The sequence below is a fragment of the Benincasa hispida genome, chromosome 5, assembly GCF_009727055.1.
Source record: "Benincasa hispida cultivar B227 chromosome 5, ASM972705v1, whole genome shotgun sequence".
In the NCBI taxonomy this organism is placed as follows: domain Eukaryota; kingdom Viridiplantae; phylum Streptophyta; class Magnoliopsida; order Cucurbitales; family Cucurbitaceae; genus Benincasa; species Benincasa hispida.
Window position 1 is genome coordinate 11,446,230 of NC_052353.1, and position 16,357 is coordinate 11,462,586.

The 16,357-nt window shown below is 35.8% G+C and overlaps 1 protein-coding gene across 2 annotated transcripts in view; it reads right to left on the minus strand.

Moving 5' to 3' along the window:
- The window catches only part of LOC120078006, a 136,766-nt gene that overhangs the window by 64,679 nt on the left and 55,730 nt on the right, over positions 1-16,357 (minus strand). For both annotated transcript variants that reach the window (XM_039032178.1, XM_039032177.1), the window contains exon 16: positions 10,583-10,703. In XM_039032178.1, coding sequence (XP_038888106.1) covers positions 10,583-10,703 — 121 coding nt within the window. The remainder of the gene's footprint in view (positions 1-10,582; positions 10,704-16,357) is intronic.

A 16,357-nucleotide genomic window follows, 5' to 3' on the forward strand; every position in this document is an offset into this window, starting at 1 on the left:
AGAATAAAATGAGACTAATGCTCAAGGTACAAGAGAATTATACGAGGAGCATGAATAAAAAACAGAAAGAGACAAACAAAGCAAAACTAAACGAAATTCCTTGTTACAAATTGGAAACACCTTTTGCACTCCCTTATAAAGGGTCCTTTTGTACACCCTATGATTGGGGTACTCGTGTACCAATGGATACCCATGGATTTCATTTAATCATGAAATTGTTTCTTATCTAAAAAAAAACTCTATAAATAGGAGTCTCTCCTCTCATATATAGACAACTAATGAATAATACTTTTCCTTCAAGAATTCTTCAAGATTCATAGTCTATATTAATTGGCAACAGAGCACCCTCACGAAGGGACCTAACGGCTAGAAAAAAATTCCAGCAAGCTTCCCGACCATTAATGAAGAAATTGGTGAAGAAGATAAAAATGAGGGAGTGAAAAAAGAAAAAAGAAAAAGATAAAAGATAATGTGAAGAGTTGGAAATCAATTGTAAGAAAGAGAAAATGAAACAAATCAAAATTAAGAATATAAAAAATATATTAGGTAAATTAAAGATGAGAGAAAAAGTTGTTATAAAAAATAATATAAATTACACATGAGAGAGAAAGTTGTTATAAAAAAATAATGTAAATTAAACATGAGGGAGAAAAAAAAAGAGGATGGAATTGTTATGTAAATAAAGGTGGACCATAATAGTGACACATGTCACTCATGGGATGGAAGAGGTATGGAAGAGTTCCATACAATAGGACTAGAAATTTTCCCAGCCCTCTATTTGCCCCTTGTGCTTGGGGCTCATAGTAAAGACCTGCAGCATCTGTTGTTAACTATTGGTGCAATTCCCAATCTTCCTAGTACCGATTCTTCTCTTATTTTCATCTTCACTCGGTCTTTGGCAACTCCTTCAGGAGAATATCTTACATATTTCGGCTGGTCCTCACTTGGCATCTAGCTCTCGGTTCTTATGGTCCAACGCAGTCAAAGCTCTTTGGTCTCAAATTTGGTTTCAATGCAATTAGAACGCTTTTTCACGACAAATCACTTCCTTGGCTTGATTGTTTGGGTTTAGCTCGTCTTCTAGCAACATCTTGGTGCTATTTCCAAATATTTTGCTAACTATTCTACTCAAGATATTTACTTGAATTGGAACCGTTTTATTTATTATTTTTTTTTTTTTTGGGGGCTTATTTTTGTAATGTCTTGTTCAACTATTTACTTTTATATTATTCTTTGTATCTTTTATTTTGAACATTAACCTCCTTTCATTAATAATGAAAAGTCTGGTTTTCTTTTCGATATAAAAGATAGGTTTACTTTTTGGGGGGGCTGAAATCGATGCAACTGATTAGTTATTTTTATCTGGTTGTTTCAAGCTTCGACATTGTTTTAATTTTGTTTTGTTTTTTCCCCGAAAAGAGTACCAGACTTTTCATTAACAAAATGAAATGAGATTAGTGCTCCAAAATACAAAAACCAAAAGAAACCATGTAATAAAGTTAGAAATAGCACGAAAGGCAATATAGTAATATAATGAAAGTATCTAAAAATGAACAATAATTTCTTGGTTGAAATTATCTAACAGAGGACACCATTGTTATAATATGTATTTATATTATAATTATGAATAGTTGTCCTTTATTGTAATTTTATATCCCCTAAATAAGGGTTTCTTAGTTGCCTATATATATGTATCTTTAGCCTGATTAAATAATAAGATCATTATTCTCTTCAAAAGTATTGAGAACATGGTATCAGAGCATTCTAGGGTTTAGAATATTCGTTCGACGACTACATTAAGGTTTACGCTTCTCACAAGGTTAGGATTTGAGTTGAGTCATCAAGTTTGAGTGGCTATTTGTCTACATCACCCATCTAGGAGAAGCGTCGTCACTGCCGATTCATTCTGCCTTTGTCAGCGTTGGAACGGCCGTGTGTGAGGTTCATGCGCCGCCACAAAGATTTTTCTCCGTAGCCACGCGCTAGCATGGGAGTGCATGGGACATCTGTTCCGCGTTTCGTCGACTCGGTTTATCTTTTCCGATTATTCTATGCAGTTGGTTCCATTGAAATCTACTCGGTCTTGAGTTATTTGGAAAAATACCCTTTTGTGCTTAGGTTTTGTCGCTGTTTTGTTTCAATTTGGAGTTGTTTTGCTCTTTGATTTACCTCTGATTTCGATTCTGATTTGCTCTTTCTACTTGTGAGATCTACAAACTGTTTGTTAGCTCACAAGGGATGAAGTGAAGCATATGGTAGAATCTAATGTAATTCCCCTAGCATCGAAGATACTAAACACAAGTTAAATGGATCTAATTACTATGATTGGCGTCGAACGATTTAATTTTATTTACTTAGTACAGATATAAATGATCATGTGACTAAAGAGCCACCAAAAGATGATAAGAAAAAAGGCTTCACTTCACGATGATGCTCGACTTTATCTTCAGATTAAGAATTCTATTGAAAGTGAGGTTGTTGGTTTGATAGATCATTGTGATTCTGGGAAGGAACTCTTAGAATTCTTAGAATTTTTATACTATAGAAAAGAACACGTTCATCGAATGTTTGATGTTTGTATGCAATTCTTTCAAGCTGAACAATCTGTTACAAGTTACTTTATGAGACTTAAGCAGACAACTGCTGAATTTGCTTTACTATTACTGTTTAGCCCCGATGTCAAAGTTCAACAAGCTCAACGAGAAAAGATGGTTGTTATGATATTTTTTAATAGACTTTTACCTGAGTTTGGAATGGCTGAAACACAATTTCATTCTGATTTTGAAATTCCATCATTGGAGGAAGCCTTCAATCTATTCTTTAGATTGAGAATTCTCAATCCGATTCGTCTATTTCTCAACCTAACAGTGCTCTTATAAGTAGGAATAATAATAACTCTCAGGGTACTTCAAGGATGACTAACAATTTTCAGAAACCTAGTTATGATAACCGAAAATCAGATTCTTAGGAGATCGTCAATCACTATTGTCGTAAGCCAGACCTCTGAAACGTGATTGTCGAAAGTTATTGTATAAGACTCAACGATCTCAACATGCTCAGATAGCTTCCACCAATGATATGACTAAGAAGTCTATTACTATCTCTACTGACAACTTTGCTAAATTGCAAGTGTTCCAAGAATCCTTTTAGGCATCTTCTTCATCGAATCCTATTTTCACCATTGCCAAGACATATAATACAAAATGCCTTCTTACGTCATCTACCAAATGGGCCATAAACTCTAGTGCCACCGCTCATATGATAGGTAAATCATCCTCTCCTCCATTCCTCCGTGTCTCTTTCTTTTGGCCCTCCGATTACTCGAGTCTACTCTAGGCGTCCTCCACAGCCACCTTCAGACACATGTCCTCCACCACTGGCTTCTTCGACATCTGATCCGGGACCAAGTGATGATCTTCCCATTACCCTTCAAAAAGGTAAACGCACTTGTACTTACCCAATTTCTTCATTTGTTTCAAATAACTAGTTGTCCTCTCCCACTTATTCATTTATTACATCTCTTGATTTCACCTCAGTTCATGAAGCTTTATCTCATCCCAGGTGGCGTAGTACAATGATTGAGGAGATGACTGCATTGGATGATAATGGTACTTCAGACCTGGTTTCGCATTTGGTTGGAAAGAAGGCTATTGGGTGTAAATGGGTGTTTCCTATAAAGGTCAATCCCGATGGAACAGTGGCACGGTTGAAAGCTCATCTTGTTATCAAAGGTTATGCCCAAATCTATGGGACTGATTATTCTGATTTTCTCCTGTTGCTAAATTAACTTCCATTCGACTATTTATTTCCGTGGTTACTACTCATAATTGGCCTTTGCATCAACTCGACATTAAGAATGCTTTCCTGCATGGTGATTTTCAGGAAGAAGTTTACATGGACCAACCACCTGGGTTTGTTGCTCAAGGGGAGAGTGATAAGTGTGTCACCTTCGAAAATCTTTGTATGGATTAAAACAAAGTCCTCATGCATGATTTGGTACATTTAGTCAAGCACTCAAATGTTTTGGTATGAAAAAAAGTACGTCTGATCATTCTATATTCTATCGATGATCTTGGTATTACTTAGTTTGTTGTATATATTGATGATATTGTTATCATTGGAAATGATGTATCAGGTATATCTTCTCTCAAGACTTTTCTCCAAGTTCAATTTCATACCAAAGATTTGGGGCAATTGAAGTATTTCTTGGGTATTGAAGTAATGAGAAGCAAGAAAGGCATTTACTTGTCCCAACGAAAATATGTACTTGATTTGTTGTTTGAGACAGGTAAACTAGGAGGCAAACCATGTAGTACTCCGATGATACCAAATTTGCAACTTGCTAAGGAGAATTGTTTAAAGATCCTGAGAGATATAGAAGATTGTTTGGAAAGTTGAACTATTTAACAGTGACGACCTAACATTGCTTATTCTGTAAGTATCGTGAGTCGGTTTATGTCATCCCGGACTGTGGATCATTGGTTGCAGTTAAATCCTATGTTATCTAAAAGTTTCACTTGGACGTGAGATCTTATATAATAATCATAGTCATACAAGGGTTGAATGTTTTTCAGATGCTAATTGGGCTAGATCTCGAGAAGATAGGAGATCGACCTCTGGATATTGTGTGTTTGTAGGAGGAAACTTGGTGTCGTGGAAAAGTAAGAAACAGAATGTTAGTTTCACATTCGAGTGCTAAGTCAAAATATAGAGCTATGGCACAACCTATGCATTAAATAGTGTGGATACATCAACTTTTATCTGAGATGGGCTTCAATGTTACTGTGCCAGCTAAACTATGGTATGATAATCAAACTGCTATCCACATTGCATCCGACCTAGTATTTCATGAATGAACTAAACATATCGAAGTGGATTGTCATTTTATTCGCGAGAAAACACAAGGATAGATATCTACAGGATGTGTGAAGACTGGAGAACAATTGGTAGATAACCTTACTAAAGCAGTAAACGGAGCAAGAATAAGCTACCTGTGCAACAAGCTAGGCATGATTGACATATTTGCTCCAGCTTGACGGGGAGTGTAATAATATGTGTTTATATTATAATTAAGAATAGTTGTCCTTTATTTATTGGGCGGATCTCAAGGAAAAAGGTGATAGACTGCCCCGATTCTCGAATTTGGTCGCTAGAATCAGAGGGTACTTTTTCGGCCAAATCATTGGTTAATCATCTCCAAATCTCATCCCCACTAGAAGAAGACTTAGAAAAGGCAATTTGGAAGACCAAGAGTCCACGCCGGGTCAATATCACAATTTGGATTATGATTTTTGGATCCTTAAATTGTCCAAAAACACTTCAAAGAAAACTCCCCACACACTGTTTGTATCCTTCAATTTGCTCCCTTTGTACGGCAAATAATGAAACCCAGCAGCATCTGTTATTTGAATGCTCTTACACTATTAACTGCTGGCAGAATCTTTTTAATATTTTTGGCATCAGATGGGTATTTGACAGGTCCTCCCGTGAGAATACATTGCAGATTCTAATTGGACCTAAGCTGAAAGCAGGTCCAAAGAGTGCTATGGAGTAATGCAATCAAAGCAATATTATCGAAAGTGTGGTTCGAGAGAAATCAAAGAATATTCCATAATAAAGCAACTCATTGGACCAAACAATATTATCGGAAGTGTGGATGAAAGCAAAATTGTAGTTTTGGAGGTCTTCAAGGCAGAATTCTCATTAACATTAAAGTGCAGCACCATTTGTAAGAAATTATGCTGGATTTCCAATGTATACGAACCAAACAACCCTAGTGAAAGAAGAAATTTGTGGGTTGAATTAACCTCATTAGCAGAAAGATGTGATAGTACTTGGTGTATTGGTGGGGATTTTAACTGTATCCGAAGAAGACAAGAAAGATTTCCAGTAAGAAGAGCAACTAGAGAAATCAAACAATTTAATAATTTCATTAGAAATACAAACCTACCTGAAATTCCTATGTCAAATGGAAGATTCTCTTGGTCACGAGAAGGAGAAACAGTCTCAAGGTCACTCATTGACAGATTCTTCATCACAAGTAATTAGGATGATATGTTTGAAAATTCGACAAGCTAGACCAATTTCTAATCATTTTCCTCTAATGTTTGAAGCTGGAGCTGTTGAATGGGGCCCCTCCCCTTTTAGATTTTGTAATAGTTGGCTACTTGATAAAGAGTGTTGCAGAATTATTGAACGATCTCTAAGTCTAGAAATTCAGCAAGGGTGGGCTGAATTTAGTTTCTCAATCAGATTCAGAAAATTGAAACAAGCCCTTAAAAAATGGTATGCTGAAAAAACCAAGCAGCAGAAAGCTAATGAAGAGGCATTACTAGAAGAAATTTGAAGAAGAGATATGATCATGGAGTCTCAAGAGGAACCCTCTCTTGAGGAGGATTTAAGAATCTCCCTAAAAGCAGATTTAATTTCCATCTACCAAACAGAAGAAAGAGATCTTATTCAAAAGAGCAAATTGAATTGGTTACAATTGGGTGATGAAAATACAGCCTTTTTCCATCGTTTTCTTGCAGCCAAGAAAAGGAAAAACCTAATAACAGAGTTAGTCAATGACTAAGGGAAAGCTATAAAGACTTTCAGAGAAGTGGAAACCCTAATTATTGACTTTTACAGTAATCTCTACTCAAAAAGTCAAGGATCAAGATATATACCTCAGAATTTGAGCTGGCCAAGAGTCTCTTTAGATCAGAATATGGGGCTGATTTCCATATATAATTTGGCAGAAATTAAAGAAGCAGTAAAGATGTTGGGAGAAACAAAGCTCCAGGATCGGATGGATTCACCATTGAATTTATCCTAAAATTTTGGGATTTACTAAAGGACAATATAAAAAGTATATTTGATGATTTTTACCGCAATGGAAAGCTCAACTCTTGCATCAAAGAAAATTTTATTTGCCTAATCCAGAAGAAATCAGAAGCAGTTTTAGTGAAAGACTTCAGACCTATTAGCCTATCTACTATAATCTATAAGATTATAGCTAAAGTACTTGCAGAAAGACTCAAGAAAGTAATGCCTAGCCTTATAAGTCAAACTCAAAGTGCTTTCATTGAAGGGAGACAAATCCTTAATCCGGTCTTAATAGCTAATTAGGCAGTAGAAAACTACAGAAATAAGAAGAAAAAGGGTTGGGTTTTAAAGCTTGACCTTGAAAAGGCTTTTGATAGAGTGGATTGGGATTTTCTTGAAAAAACCCTTAAAGAAAGGAACTTCCACCCAAGTGGATATCTTGGATTTTGGGTTGTATCACTAATCCAATGTTTTCCATCATCATTAATGGAAGGCCAAGAGGAAGGATTAAGGCTACAAGGGGAATTTGACCAGGGGACCCCCTATCCCCCTTCCTTTTTCTTTTGGTTAGTGACTTGCTTAGTATTTTGGTTGCCAGAATCCAAGAAAAAGGGCTGTTTGAAGGCTTTGTGGTTGGGAAAAACAAGGTTCATCTCTCTATTCTCCAGTTTGCTGATGATACTCTACTCTTTTGCAAGTATGACGATGAAATGCTAGACAATCTTAAAAAATCTATTACTTTGTTTGAGTGGTGCTCGGGGCAGAAAGTTAATTGGGAAAAATCTGCCATTTGTGGGTTAAATATTGAAGATTCTAAGTTGAGGGCAGTAGCTTCAAGGCTGAATTGCCAATTAACACACCTTCCTTTCATATATTTGGGTCTTCCTCTTGGGGGCACCCAAAGAAATTGTTATTTTGGCAGCCGGTCATTGATAAAGTTCACAAAAAACTTGACAAGTGGAGAAGATACAACTTATCAAAAGGGGGAAGAGCTACCTTGTGCAACTCAGTCCTTGCCAACCTCCCAACCTACTACATGTCCTCTTTTTTATGCCTAAAAAAGTGATTCCAGCCATTGAAAGAATCATCAGAAACTTTTTTTGGGAAGGCTTTAAAGGGGGAAAGATAAATCATTTAGCAAAGTGGGAGATAGTCTCTAAGAAACAAGCAGATATGGGACTCGAAATTGGAGGTTTAAAAGCTAAAAACGTGGCCTTACTAGCCAAATGGGGTTGGAGGTTCCTAAAAGAGCAACCCTCCCTTTGGAGTCAAGTTATTTTGAGTATCCATGGTAGCAGTCAATTTGGTTGGTACACTTCTGGCAAGGTCCATTGTAGTCTTCGAAGCCCTTGGATAAATATTTCAAGATCTTGGCTGAATATTGAGAAGTTGGCAGACTTTAAAGTGGGGAATGGAACCAGAATTGCATTTTGGCAAGACCCTTGGCTGGATTCTTTTCCGTTAAAGGACGGATTTCCTTCCCTTTTTGGCTTAACATCACTTCCCAACAGTTCAATATCACACCTCCTCATGGACTCTAAACTTCAGAAGAGACCTAAAAGATGATGAGATTTTAGAGTTCCAATCCCTACTAACAATATTGGTTAAGCAAAAATTATCCAATAGGGAAGACACTCGCATTTGGTCCCTTGAAAAAAATGGCTCTTTCTCAGTAAAATCACAAGTTAATCACCTTTCTGAGACCACCCCAATTTCAACCAGCCTTCACAAGAGCCTATGGAAGTCCAATAGCCCTCGAAGAGTTAATATAACAGTTTGGATCAGTTTGGATAATGCTGTTTGGAACCCTAAATTGTTCCTCGGTGCTGCAAAAAAAGCTGCCTTGCTATTCTATCTCCCCCAATTGGTGTGTCCTTTGTAAATCAGCTGAAGAAGACCTTCAACACTTATTCGACTGTTGTTTTGCCTTCAACTGCTGGAAAGAATTCCTTAATTGTTTCAACACTTCTTGGGTCTTTGATATTTCTTTTAGAAGCAATGTACAACAATTACTTTCAGGTCCTATTCTAAAGAAATACTCCAATTTACTATGGATTAATGGGATAAAAGCAATGCTGGTTGAAATCTGGTTTGAAAGAAATCAAAGAGTGTTCAATGGGAAGGAAACTCCTTGGTTTACTCGCTTTGAGGTGGCAAAACTCAATGCCTCTCTTTGGTGCTCCCTTTCTAATTGCTTTGAAGCCTACTCCTTGCAAGACATAAGTTTAAATTGGCAGCCTTTCTTTCAAATGGAAGACTAATCGAAGCATCGGCGATAGAGACCGCAACTTCTCTTTAATTAGTATTCTTAATTTTCTTAACTTCTTGATGTAATTTAGATTTCTGTAGCTTAGTTCTATACTTTGTCCGGTTGCAAGATTTTCCTTGTATTGTCTCATTAGACTGCTCTTTTATTAGCCTTCGATGGCTTTTTCTCTATGTTGGATATGATGAGGGTGCTATGGGGGTGTCAACCTAGTTGAGATGCCCGGGTGCACCTACTAATCCTTTGGTTTCCTATTTGGTTTCTTTGTATTCGCCTTTATTATCAAAGTACTCATCTCTTGTACTATATTTATTGATTAATAAAGGTTGTTTCCTTTTAAAAAAAAAAAAAAGGCAACTCATTGGCAAAATCGTTTTGAAGATGCAAAGCTTAATGCCTCCTCAGAACAAGACATAAGTTTAAATTGGAGCTCTTTTCTCAAGCAAGAGTTTCAAATTCGTTTATTTGTTTACAATCCATATCTTGTAAGGGTGTAGTTGTTGTTTTCCCTAGCCCAGATAATGTTATTCTCTTAGCTATATTGCTGTGTTTTTATTCTACCATATTGAGATAGATTGTAAGGAAATGATGAGGATGATAAGGGTGTCAACCTAGTTGAGATGTTCGGGTGCGTCCCTTGATCCATAGACCCTTTTACAAGAGACTCGGTTCCTTTTAAAAAAAAAAATAGTTGTCCTTTATTGTAATTTTATATCCCCTAGATTAGTGTTTCTTAGTTGCCTATATATATGTATCTTTATCCTAATTAAATAATAAGATCATTATTCTCTCCAAAAGTATTGAGAACAACCATGACATGGTCTTTAAATGAGTTGATTGCTGTTTGGGTTAAAATAATCAATCCTTTGTTTCTTGGTTTTCTTTTCTTTGCTGGTTGGTTATATGAGAAAATTCTGTTCAAAAGCTTCTTTCATCGGATTTTTAGTTCATGCATCTTTAAAGAGTTGTCAGTTTGCTCTATATTGGTTGCTGATCCTTTTTTTGGGGTTCCTTGGTAATTTTGAAGTAGATTTCGTCTTTAAAGAAGCTAGAGGAGGCTGGTAGGCCGAAGTTGTTTGAAAGTTTCTCTATTTGGTTGTATTTGTTGTTCATATCTTTTCTTTTTCTCTCCTTGTGAGAGTGTGCATATCTTAAACATTTAGTCCTTTTCATTGACGTTGTTTCTTTTGTGTGTGTGTATACATATATATATAAAAATAAAAAGGCTCCCTGTAGATTGAGCTCTCTTGTTGTATTGAGGGAGATTTTCTTGGATTAAAATTCTTAAGCAAATTTACATCTCTTATCCATTTAATTATTATTTAGTGGTGTGTCTTGTCTTACACTAAATTGTAATAGTAATCGGATACTTTGTTATCGCAAATGCATTATGTAGTCTCTTAATTTAAAAGTTTAGACAATACTGAAACAAGAGCAGAAGCAGAGATGTAACAAAATATCAGAAAAATAAATTTTCACCCTTCTATTCTTTAAATAGGAGTAACCAACCTGTGTTCGAATCAACAAATTACCCAAATCAATCAGAAGCTTTATCGAATTGATATCATCAAGATGAAACTCCGCAGGAATTGTAATCTTAGGAGCTGCAATATCCAAATCCAGCAGAAACCTACAAAGCAGATAAACATTACATGAGATAAAGTTTACAAAATTGTCCGAAGCATCTATAAGATAACTTGCGTCTAGACAATTCTTTTATAAAAGAACTTGCATCTAGAAAATTCAGCAGCATTTGAATTAGACATCCTTATAAATTCTCAATCTATAATTCGACACAAAACTTAATTAGCTTCAGTTATGTTCGCTGGTTAAATGGAAGTTTTTTCCACCCTTTTTGTCACATGCATAGTACTTACTACAGTCATCAGTTCTTTTGGAGTTAGTTTTATCTACTGCTTTTTTAGGGTGTAAAATAAAGCATCCTTTCTCTTATTATAGCCTATCTTTCTTAGTCCATAATTGGCACTGTCTTCAGTAATCGCTTTTAGGTGTTTGGCATTCTCCCCTATTTTCATTTATCAATGAAATATTTCTTTTACCAGAAAAAATGAAATTCTGAATGAATGTTTCTCATAAAAAAAAATATATGTATATATGTATATAATTTTGGAGCTTGCAAATATGTTTTTGCATTTAATTGAGCATTGAGATGTAGAATAATATGGATTCTTCCTATGAATACTCCCATGATATCATAGCTAACAATGTTCGATCATAAATCAAAACACGTTTTGGCATTTATATGTTCTTAGAATTGGTAATGTACAATATATTCCATTTTGATGTAGCCTAAAGAGATAAAAGGAGAATCCTCTCCAAGAGTACAATAAAGTCTTTATTATGAATCCAAAGTTATTTAACACAAGAGAAGAATCATCTATTTATAGAGAATTAAATGTAAGATATGACAAAATGTAAATAATCAAGGATTAACCAAGATTAATTTGAATTTCTCAAATTATCTCAATCCTATTACAACATATTCTATCCGGCCAAAAAGAAAAAACTTGTCCTCGAGTTTTAAAACGAAATGAAGGTAATATATTAAAAGAAAAAAAAAGTTAAGCCATTCGGATAGAAACATTTCTGAACATCGAGCATCAATAACAACCGAATTTCATGAGCTACACCAATATATCGAATATTTGACTCTTGAAAGGGAAAATTGTTTCCATCAATACTTTCATTAATGAACCCAAGAATTAAGTTGTTCAAAAAATCCTCTATTTTTTTAATCGGAACCTCATTCATTGAGTTAATGAAAAGAGACTAATGCTTAAAGTATAATACAGAGATACAATAAAACAGAAGGAACCCAAAGAACAGGGAGTGTACCCGGGAAACTCAACTAGGTTAATACCCCTAAACATCCTAATCATGTCCAAGAAACTATTCAACTGATAAAGCAATCCAAAAGGAGAAAAAAGAGCAAATATAACTCAACAAAATAAAAGGACAATACATCACAGCTCAACAAAATAGAAGAGGGAAGATCAGATTTTAATCAAGGCTTGGAAGAGGAAAAGTCAGACTTTAGTTTTGATGGAAAAAAAAAAGATCCAATTGGATCTTTAACTCCACCACTTCCTTTACATTATTCAAGACAAAAGCTTCTCCAAAGTTCTCCCAGCTTAAAAAAATCAACAATGATGTCGTTGAAGTAAGTTGCGTTAATGCTCAGATAGGGGGATTATTCTCAAAGCAGTCAGCAATTTCGGATCACCCCTCTCAAGGAATCAAAGAAACAATCATCTTTTTGCCAGGTTCTTCTGTCAAATTTAGAGGAACTGCCCTTTGCCCTGCTACTCCAAAAAAATCACTCTCCTTCACTAGATTCAAAAGATGATTCAACTGCAAGTGTAAGTAGTGAGGAGGAGGATTATCAATCTTTGACTGCGACTCAAGATTCTCATCTTTCAGAAGATCATTATGGTGAAGTCATGGAAAGCTTATTCCAAAATTCAGTGGAAACGCTGTTCAGATTAATACTGTAAGTTTTACTTCTTCATCTACTGAACATATCTGATGTGGGCTAAAAGTCTCAAGGAGTAATCCTCCAAGAATCAAGACTGTGAATCTTTTATTAGAATGAATAATATGTTTCATACCAGAGGGGAAAACTCCTATTTATAGAGTTTATTACAAATGGGGGTAAAAAAGGAATTAACTTAGAATATTACCCAATTAACTTCTTTCTTCCTACATCATTCTACCCCTTCAAAAAGAAAACTCATCCTCGAGTTTTAAAAAGAAAAATGAAGCAAACGAGGAATAAAATAAACTCGTTCAACGACATATGGCCAAACCAACCTCCTACACTTTGAATAAAGTTATTTCGATTAAAGAAGTAAATCCGAGACAAGATCCAATATTGCCACCAAAAGATGAACTTCTCTATCACAAAAATAAACCCAAAAAAGACCTCTCAATCGGTCTCACTCAAAACCGTAATCAGAGGACCAATAACAAAATAATTAGCTTCCGTAGAGAACCTTTCAAGAATCACATCTTCTTCATCTTCGATGCTAAAGCAAAAGCCAATAAAATTTCTCCACTTAAAATTGTCATCATCTGAGAGAGCTTTTGGAGTTCTTGATTGAAGACAGATGATTATTCGATGAAATGTAAGAAGAAGCTTTTTTCTTCATTTAAGCTTCATTGGGTTTGGAGCAATGATATCAAGTCCATCGTCATTCAAATTTTAGTTAGCCCTTCATTATAAGTTCAGGTACAACTTTATGGGTTAATTCGGTGAAAGCTTTCAGAAATTTGGTTTGAGAGAAATTAACGTATATTTTAAGACAGACCACTTCCTTTTTTTATCATTATGAGATTGCTCAAGTCAAAACCTCATCATGTTGTTCTCTATCAAAACACTTTGTTGTTTATTCAACTAAAGTTATTTGTTTAGCTCGAATGTTTTAACTGCTTCTTCAAAAGTTTAGTCTATGTTTCATATTATGGTTCTACCCTTGTTTTGACAAGTTTGCAGTTTTTTTTTTTTTTTTTTTTTTTTTTTTGCATTAGACTCATTCATTATTAATGAAGAGTATTGTTTCCATTTTCTTTTTTTTTAAAAAAAAGTACACCTATTTAAAGTTACATAAGTCTTTTTTTTTTCTTTTTTTGAAACAGAAACAAAAAACGTAAGTCTATTTTTTCAAAACAAGGAACAAAAAGAAATAAATTTTAAAACACCTTTTTTCATTTATATATGGAAAGAGTACCAAACAGAGCAAAAGGTCAATTTCTTTGGGTGAGTTTTGTAGTTTTACGGAAGTTGTAAGCTAGAAGTTGGGGTTGGCCTTTTTCCGTTTGTTGGAGAGATGCTCAACTTCTTTGTGCGAGCTTTTCATTTTTTTTTTAATCTCTTTGATCTTTACGTTGAGCTTTGAGCGTTTACCGGATGGTTTTCATTTTTTTAGGGGACAGATTTTACTCTCAAGGAATTTCTTAAAAACCTTCATGGTAATTTTACCTACTAAATCTTAAAAGTTTAAGTCGATTGGTTATAGTAAATTTAATTTTCTTTTTAAAAAAATGATATAATGAAAAGAGACAAATGCCCAAAGATACAATTACCAAAGGATTAAAATATCAATGTCGATATATTTTAATTTTACATATATATCAATAGATATACTGTTGAAATTAAGGTTTTGCGTTCCAGGGGCAATTTTGTCTTTTTCATTGTACCCTAGGGTTTTCCTGTTCTCTATTTAAGCTGTTGATCTGCTGTATTCCTTTGTATCAGTTTTCTAATAATAATTCTCTTGTCCCGTGGTTTTTCTCCCTAATTAGGGTTTTCCACGTAAATTCTTGGTGTGCTATTTTCTTTTCCCTACTCTATTTTTCATCATGGTATCAGAGCATGGAGACGAAACCCTAGCCACCATTGAGGAAAATCCAACAGGAGAATCCCAAACCAATAACCCAGATATAACCACTGTTATCCAAAAAGCCATTGACAAATACTTCCAAACCCTTCTTCCCCACTTCCGTGAAGTCCAGATGGAAAAAGTATGGGTATTTTCCAGCCGGGTATGAGCAATAGAATGGGGCAGTTTTCGCCGATCATGGATGAGTTTGGAGGGCGTGAGTCTTCATCATACCACCAGGACCAAGGAAATATAATCCAAGATCAAGCCAGTTGCAGTTGCAGATTAAACGACAGAACGAGATGTTTCAGCAGCAGCTTGCTGCTATTGGGGAAGCCATGGATCGAAATCCAAGATCCAATCAATCTAAATCCATACCCTGAAAACTCGGTAACTTCGTTCCCTACTTACCCCTCAAATTTATGTTCTGGAACTATAGGCAATTCTTCTGGAATTATTATAGGGGAAAAGTTGAATGTTGATAATTACTTCTCTTGGTCCCAATCTATTAAAATGGCTCTTGAAGGCCGTCACAAATTTGGATATCTGATAGGTGAAATACCAAAACCAAGGATCGGTGATCCCCAAGAGCGAATATGGAAAGGAGAGGATTCTTTGTTGAGATCAATTTTGATTGGCAGTATGGAATCTCGGGTTGGAAAACCTTTATTGTATGCAGCTACAACCCGTGATATTTGGGAGGTAGCCCAGAAACTCTATTCCAGGAGACAGAATGCCTCACGTTTATATACTCTACGTAAGCAGGTCCATGAATGCAAACAGGGAACGATGGACGTTACTGCTTACTTTAACAAGCTATCTCTGTGTGGCAAGAGATGGATTTGTGCCGTGAAATGATTTGGAACTGTCCTTGTGGTGGAGTGTTACATATCAGTCGTGAAGAAACGGATCGCGTGTATGACTTTCTTGCAGGACTCAATCTAAATGTGATACAGTGCACAGTCGTATATTGGGGACCAGACCTATACCATCCCTAATGGAAGTCTATTCTGAAGTTCGCCTGGAGGAAAGATAGGTCGAGGGCCATGAATAGTACACCTGTAACACAACAGATTCCGCTGCTTTCAAAACATCAGGCCTGTACAAGATAAACAGAACAGTAAGTCGCCCCAGTGTGCGAACATTGCAAAAAACCCTGGCACACTAAAGATCAGTGCTGGAAACTTCACGGCCGACCGTCAAATGGTAAGAAACGACAGCCAAGTCGAGCTCTTGTAGGTGAATCTGTTACCGGAGATACTCAGACTCAGAACCAGAAATACTCAGAGCACTACTACAGTGGGTGAAGTGCAATCGCCCATACAGGTACTTTTCACTCTTTTGGCCTTGCGAGTATAACTGGTAATAAACCGTGGATATTAGACTCAGGAGCCACAGATTGGTTCTTCTGATCAATTTTTATCTTATCAACCTGGTGCTGGAAATGAAAGAATTCAAAATTGCAAATGGGTCCTTTGCTCCCGTTGCTGGAAAAGGACGGGTGTCACCCTTTGTCGGCCTAATACTCCAAGATGTGTTGCATGTGCCAAAAGTGTCTTACAATCTGTTATCTATTAGTAAAACTTACAAGAGATTTGAAGTGTCGTGTTAGTTTTTTCACCTGATGATGTTTTTTTTCAGGACTGACCTCGGGGATGATGATTGGCACTGCCCGGCATGACAGGGGACTCTATTTCCTTAACTGAAGAAGCTTCCTTTAGGATATGTGATAGAACTAGTTTGTTTTCTTTCTCATTTTTCCATTTTCTGAACTGATTATATGTTGTGGCATTATCGCCTTGGCCATCCTAATTTCCAGTATATGAACTATTTGTTTCCTCATCTTTTTTCGCAACATTAATATTTCTAAATTGAATAATGGTGG